This window comes from Notolepis coatsorum, assembly GCF_963971535.1.
Source record: "Notolepis coatsorum genome assembly, chromosome: 15".
NCBI lineage: Eukaryota > Metazoa > Chordata > Actinopteri > Aulopiformes > Paralepididae > Notolepis > Notolepis coatsorum.
Genome location: NC_140179.1, coordinates 43,416,185 through 43,423,709, shown reverse-complemented (window position 1 = coordinate 43,423,709; position 7,525 = coordinate 43,416,185). Strand labels below are relative to the sequence as shown.

At 48.8% G+C, this 7,525-nt stretch overlaps 1 protein-coding gene across 1 annotated transcript in view; it reads left to right on the top strand.

Annotated features, from left to right (window-relative positions):
- Positions 1-6,419, top strand: part of grm8a (glutamate receptor, metabotropic 8a) — a 484,022-nt gene extending 477,603 nt beyond the window's left edge. The window contains exon 12 of the mRNA XM_084330820.1: positions 6,238-6,419. Within this exon, the coding sequence (XP_084186946.1) occupies positions 6,238-6,287 (50 nt within the window). The 3' untranslated portion in view covers positions 6,288-6,419. The remainder of the gene's footprint in view (positions 1-6,237) is intronic.
- The last annotated feature ends 1,106 nt before the right edge of the window (positions 6,420-7,525 follow it).

Below are 7,525 nucleotides of genomic sequence, written 5' to 3'. Positions count from 1 at the left end.
ACTACACATATATGTATTATACAGTACTATTACATGCCCATACATGTTGTTTTATTACTACACATATACAGTACATGTAGTATTATACAGTATATTAAACGCCCAGCCATGTTGTTTTATTACTACACATATACATACACTACATGTAGTATTATACAGTACTATTACATGCCCAGGCATGATGTTTTATCACTACACATATACAGTACTTTAGTATACAGTACATGTAGTATTATACAGTACTATTACACATCCAGACATGCTGTTTTATTACTACATACAGAACCTTAGTATACAGTACATGTAGTAACCCAACACCCGTATCTATGTTGTAAGACACAGAAAAATCTGATAGAGAGAGAGAGCGGCTGAGCCATGATACGTTTTCATACGAGCATTACTGCAAACCAACACAATAGTGTTGCAGCTCAATATCACCGTGTAAGCAACAGAGCACACAACTAACCTCTACCTTTATGTGAAGATACAGGTCGAGGCAGAAAAAAAACCTTTTTCAACCGAGTGTAGGCTGCAGGCCTTGCTTAAGCTCTAACATGAAGTAACGTCTAGCCCTCCTATCAAACCCATACTAGCGAAAGATTCACACGTTGCATCCCCATCATATGTTTGGTGAATAAACACACAGTTTGTTAACAAAAAATACAGTCCCTCCTTAGGAGGGACTCTTTATTTTTCAACAAAAAATCATAGTGGGGCCGGGAAGGGAACAGGGGGGGACCACAGAGGGAAAAGTCAATAGAATTAGCGACGCCTGCCACGAGCCGCTCGGGGCTTTCCACCCCGTGGAGCCCCGGAGGGGCGGTAAACGATCGGTGGCTGGTCTTGACGATCCCTACCGTCACCTCCGGGCGTAGATGGGCCGGCTGCAGTGGCGGAGGCGCCCTCTCTCCTACTGGCCTTCTTCGCCGAAGGTCCAGCAGTGGCGGTGGTAGCAGCGGCGGCCACGGCGGAGGAACCTCGACGACGCGGCGGCCGTCTGACTCCACCGGCAACATCGGGCGGGGGAAATGAGGCTGGAGCACGGAGCGCTCCTCCTGCATCAGCCTGCAGGTTAAGGTCATCAGCTGCAGTGCCGACCCGAATAGTCCAGCCTCGGAGAGGGGTGCCGTCAGAAGGGGAGTCCTCTTCTTCTCCGGCACACGCGCCTGCTCGAGCCAAAGGTGGCGCTGGATCAGAGTGGCCAGGGCGCGCACTTTCCCAGCGGCTATAGCCTGCGGCTGAATCAGATGCAGGATGGCTCCTGCCGACTGGGCGAGCTGATCATGCTGTAAATCAGTCAGCTCCGTGCCGCCCGTCAATATCCCGGACATGAATCTCGCCAGCTGCGCGATGTTAGAAGTGGCAGCTAGAGATTGTGTTCCGGTGATAAATGACTGGTCGCTCCAAAATGCCAACCGCCTCGCCGATTTCCCTTGGGGAACCGGCTTCCGTAACGGCTCCCACACCACCTCAGGACAAAGGAGCGCCGCCATCGGCCTATCAAGCCGTGGCACGCCCTCCTTCATGCCGTCTACCAAACCCGCCACCCGCGTGACTTGCACGTAGGCGGGAGTAAGGTCCATGATGTGGGAGACCACCTGGCCCTGACGGACGTAGGCCACCATTGAGGGGAAAAATGGGTAGACAACGTCCACCCCTCTCACTGAGCGACGTTGCCATAGATGACCTATGAGATCGTCAGGGACAGGAACAGGCAGTGGCTGCGGCAGCGGCACGCCGTTTGCGACTGCCGCCGCCGCCATGAGCTCGGGGAACAAAGCACGCAGTTCCCCCTGCATACTTTCCCCCTCCGAGCCCGCGTCCCTCACATGCAGCAGACTACTGGTCAAGGAGCCACATTTTTTTATTTATTTTTTTGTCTTTTTTCCCCTCCATTTTCCTCCGATTTTCTCCCATCCCAATGTTAGTCGTATGCCAATTCCCAGTCCCTTCCTGGTCGCTGCGCACTTACCCCCCACAGTCAGATCATCTGGGAGAGTGGAGGCTACCACTTGCTTCCTCCGACACACGTCCAGCCAATCACCGCTTCTTTTCACCTGGCAGCGCGGATTCTCATCGAGAGGGCGTAGCGTGTGGGAGGATCACACTATCCCCCTCAAGTCCTATCCGCGCTTAGCAGGCGCCCCGACCAAACTGTAGGAGTCGCTGTCTACAACGACCCGGACCCACCCCGCCAGCTTCTCCCACCCTCTAATACAGCCAATTGTATTAGTGCAGACGGCCAGCCAAGCTGGTGACAACCCCGGAGCTGTGAGCTGGATTCGAACAGGCGAATCCAGCTCACAGCTCCGGGGTTGGTGACGAACGCAATCTCCGCTCGGCCACCTAACCGCCTAAGGAGCCACATTCTGATGTGGCTGATAGCAGGGCATCCCGCCGCCGAGTCGGAGGTTCTAACCCAACATCCGCGGACGAGGAACCCCAAGGAGACATCTCACCCCCCTCCAGTGTTACCTGGACGGGCGGGAGACATGTCTCCACCGGGCCTTCAAACAAGAACCCGTCCGCCTCTATCATGTAGTCCTCTGTTTCCATCGGCCATGTAGAGACAGACGCATCCTCATCCGGCTCCAGCAACTCACCAAAACCAGGCCGTTCGCGTCTGCAAGCCACCATCTTGCGACGGGAGCGAGCTGACGCAAAAAGTTTGCATCTCAAATCCCCCGCAACCAAAGGAGCCGGCCGCCCAACAGCGCACGACTCCCCGGAAGCAGAGGAACCAGAGCCGGAACCAGGCCATCACACAGGAGACGGCACTGGTGCACCAGGTCCTTGGAGAGGCAAACTATCCATCGGACGCCTACCGGCCGTGGCTGCCGACCACGAGAGAGGCCTCAACCCCGCTCCAAGACGCACAACAGAGGCGGCAATGGAGAACCGCTGGTGAAGAGTGGCGTTGCGAGCGCGCCCTGCCGAGGTAGACATTATGACTTAGATTTTTTCTTTTGAAATATATGAGAGAAGAAAAAAGCAAGAAAAAATTTAAACACGTATCAACTTTCTTCAACTAACAACCTCGTCAAGTGTGGGTATCTACCGAAGGCACTTCCTTGTGGTGAAAGTGAAGAAGGAGGCGAGTAGGTGACCACACACCTGCTTATGAAGGTAAGCGGATAGGGGTGTGGCCAGACGAATGTTGGTATGTAAAGGTACATTGTGGAATTTTTTATTCAGTGCTCGTGCACGAAGTGAAGTGCGTGCAGACTGACGCTGAGCGGAAGCCAGAATGAAATAGAACTAGATGTATCTTGTTGTTATGGGGACATTGGCCAGTCCCCATGAGGTAAAGGAGTTATGGTGAGGATTAGGTTAAGATAATTGTACTACTAGGGACCATAAAACTGATGGAAATACTATGATACTTTTATTTTATTTGAGTATTTAGGCACTTTCCATTATTGTTAACCATCCAGTCACCCTTGTCGCAGTTCTGGTCAAATGGGTTAGGGTTAAGGTTTTCTTGTGTTTTGTGTTTGTGGATAGCGTTGGCTAGATTTGATGTATATACCAAAAAGTTCCACAATGGTGGAATGAACTACCCACCCCAGTTAGGACAGCCGAAACCCATCCAATATTTCGTCGTCGACTAAAGACGCACTTCTTCAACCATTATTTGAAATAATAAAAAAAATAATAAAAATAAAAAATCGAACCCTAACTAACCTTACTGTCATGCACTTGTCCTAATAAACTAACCTACACTGTAACACGCAACACTTTGATGAATATTGTTACTCAGCTGATGACCTTCCTGATGACCTGTCGTACAGAACTTGTAAGTCGCTTTGGATAAAAGCGTCAGCTAAATGACTAAATGTAAATGTAAAAAAGTAGCTCAGTATCACATCTTGGACTCACATACAATAATCAATTTTTTTTTTTTAAACAATCACTATTAAGCATGTGAACAACAAGTGTCACACCTTTCACCCTAGTCGCAGAACTGGACAGGTTAGGGTTAGGGTTAGGGTTAGGGTTAGGGGGTTAGGGTAACGCTAGGGTAACCCTAACCCTAACCCCCTAACCCGAACCCTAATTTTAGAAATGGTTAAAATCCTGAAAATGTATAAATATTCAATATGTATGGTGAGGACTGAAGTTAATAATGATATTCATGAAGGAAAATTAGAACAATACATGAAAAAGATATGTTTTACTGAGATCGCAGTTTCGGTCACTATCAGACCACGTGAGCGGATCGGCGCGGCCGAGAAATCCGCTCTTCGCTCTTTAAAGCTTGGTCCGCTCCGCTAATCACTCATGTTGACCCCGCCCCCAAGTCGCTCTCCGCTCGCTCCCCGTTCACCTTGAATCGAGCGCTCCCCGCTCCCCGCGCCAGATCGCTCGGCAGTTTTTTTTTTTCTTTTTTTGGAGCATGGTGTAAATGAGCTCAAACTACAACAGACTACACCCCCTGGGCCCCTTAACAATTGTTTGTATTGAGCCGCATTGTAATTGTAGCCATTCTGCAATGTTAAATAACGTTGTTTATCCATTCACTATCTCTATTAAGCGATGATAGGCTAGCCGAGCCACAATGCTATGGTCGCTGCCATTAACGTTAGCATGTAAGCTAACGTCAACAACAATGGCGTCGATATACTTTTTCTAACTGGAGTGAGTGTGGGCGTCTCTACAGTGACAAAGCCTGAACGAACAGCCTATCACAGGTTCACCCTTCTCATTGGTTGAAAATGGCCTTCATGTTTGTACATCGCCATCTGTTGCTTTGGCATTGTACTGCATGTATATATTACATCAGTGTTAAACCACTGTGAGCGGCCTGGAGTGGATTGGAGCGGAGGAGAACTCTCGCTCCGGACGTCGCGCCGACTCATTTTAAAACCCACTCCTCGCTCACGTCAAAACCGGCCGCTCCGCGCCCCGCGCCGCTCACGCTCCGATCCGCTCACATGCACTGGTCACTATGGGGGAGACAGGTAGTGGGTTTTTTGAAGGTTGACTCGAGGGTTAAAAAAAACAAAAATATGTCATCAAGCAAAAATTTTCATACAGTATTTGATCTAGTTTTTTTATCTGTTTCCCTGTCCGTCCTAAAACTGATATTGTGAAAAGAATAAGAGAAAAAAATCTACGTTTTTTTTAAAACATCTGAGGCCCCGTTTAGACGAGCGTTTTGTGAACAGAAACCGCAAAAGTCATCTTGCGGTTTCACTTTTAATTGTACGTTTAGACGAGCGTTTTGGGATGGAATTCTGCGTGCAGACGACGCTGTAACGATTCGAGACGACGGAGCCCCACTGTCACACGATTGGCGCATATGTCACATGACGTGCTGTGAAGACCCGCCCTACTCTGCCTCTGATTCGCAGACTGTGGATGGGGAATGTGATTGCACCAAAGCAGAGTCACTCACAGACAGTGGGTCCACTCACGCCGCGGGACAGATTCTTGTGTATTTAACCCTTTCACTGCCACACGACAGCCGGTTGTGTGATAGTAAAGGGTTAACCTTCTGTCGTGTGGCAGTGAAAGGGTTAAAAGTACTGCCAATGTAGCCTTCAGGTGATCTCCGTTGATATAAGTCAGACATACTTGCTTTGTTTACGTCTCGGCTACTGGCGCATACCTGCTACCTGTGACGTAAGCAGTACGCGCGACCAGAGCCGTGACAACCCTTTCGTCATCGTTTTATCAGATTTATACGTTTTAACAGTTTAGACGAGAGCGCAAAGCTTTTGCGTTTCTAGGAATTCCACCCTGGAAGGTAGTCTCACTTTTTTGCGGTTTCACCCCGTAAAAACGCAGTTTCCGTATAAACGAAAGGCACATCCGAAAAAATATTTTTGCGGATTCACCTGCTAGCGTTTCCGTCTAAACGGGGCCTGAGAGTAACAACTGATGCATTGGTGGGAAACGCTGAGTATGTTCTAATATGCTCTCTGTATGTCTCTATCTCTGTCCCTCTCTCTTTCTCTCACTCTCTCTCTCTCTTTCTCTCTCACTCTTTGTCTCTATCTCGCTCTCTTTCTCTTTCACTCACTCTCTCTCACTCTATTTCTCACTCTCTCTCTCCCCCTTCCTTCCTTCCTTCCTTCCTTCCTTCCTTCCTTCCTTCCTTCCTTCCTTCCTTCCTTCCTTCCTTCCTTCCTTCCTTCCTTCCTTCCTTCCTTCCTTCCTTCCTTCCTTCCTTCTTTCCTTCCTTATTTCCTTCCTTCCTTTCCTTCTTTTCCTTCCTCTCTCTTCCTCTCTCAGCTTCATCAACTAAGACAACATATGTCAGCTACAGTAACCATGCCATCTGAAGGAACCGGAGGAAATCAAAGAAGGGGATTCGAGAATGGGCGTGTCTTGGGGCGGGGCCATCCCAGAGAAGAGGCGGTCACTCTCAGCCGATTGGCCGGACCAAATGACGGACAGACAGGGCTCTCGATGGCAACCAAGCATGAGACATTTTGTATTGTTCTGCATCAAACTTACGACCACAGAGACGCGGGACCACACAGACGAACTGCCAATCGGTGTGCCTGCTTTCCTGCTGCTCATAACTCATCGGTCCTACCATGAACTTAACTGTAAAAAAAAATAAAAAATGACCAACTGAAAATAAAAGGATGTACCAACAGACCCTGCGGTCGACATGAAATAAAAAATTACTAAAAACAATGTTAGAAAGGCACAAAAAAATTTAACAAAAGAAAACAAACAAACAAACAAAAAAAATAAACCGCATAGACGTTATACAAAAAGGGCAGGGGGGGGGGGGGGACGCGGGTCGGGGGTGGGGGCAGTTGCAGGGCGGGGGTTTTGGTTGGGAAAGAGATTTATTAATAAAAAAAATAGATATTTAATAAGAGAAAAACGCAAAGAAGACCTCTACAACTGGAGAACGTGTTTGTTGTTATTCTGTACGTATTTTTGTGGTTGTGATGATTTTTTCATTATTGTCTCAGCGTTGTCTCTCCAGTGACAGGAAGTACGTCTCTCTGCTGTGCATACCGACAGGAAGTACGTCTCTCTGCTGTGCATACCGACAGGAAGTACGTCTCTCTTCTATTCATACTGTCAGGAAGTACGTCTCTCTCTGCTGTGCGTACAGACAGGAAGTACGTCTCTCTCTGCTGTGCGTACAGACAGGATGTACGTCTCTCTCTGGTGTGCGTACAGACAGGAAGTACGTCTGTCTGCTGTTCATACTGTCAGGAAGTACGTCTCTCTCTGCTGTGCGTACTGACAGGAAGTACATCTCTCTCCTGCGCATACAGACAGGAAGTACGTCTCTCTGCTGTGCGTACCGACAGGAAGTACGTCTCTCTGCTGTGCGTACCGACAGGAAGTACATCTCTCTGCTGTGCGTACCGACAGGAAGTACATCTCTCTCCTGCGCGTACAGACAGGAAGTACGTCTCTCTGCTGTGCGTACCGACAGGAAGTACGTCTCTCTCTGCCGTTCATACTAACAGGATGTAAATCTCTCTCTGCTGTGTCGGCTACCTGGCCTGTAGACTTGGGGGTGTGAGTCTGTAAATGCCATGGTTGAAGC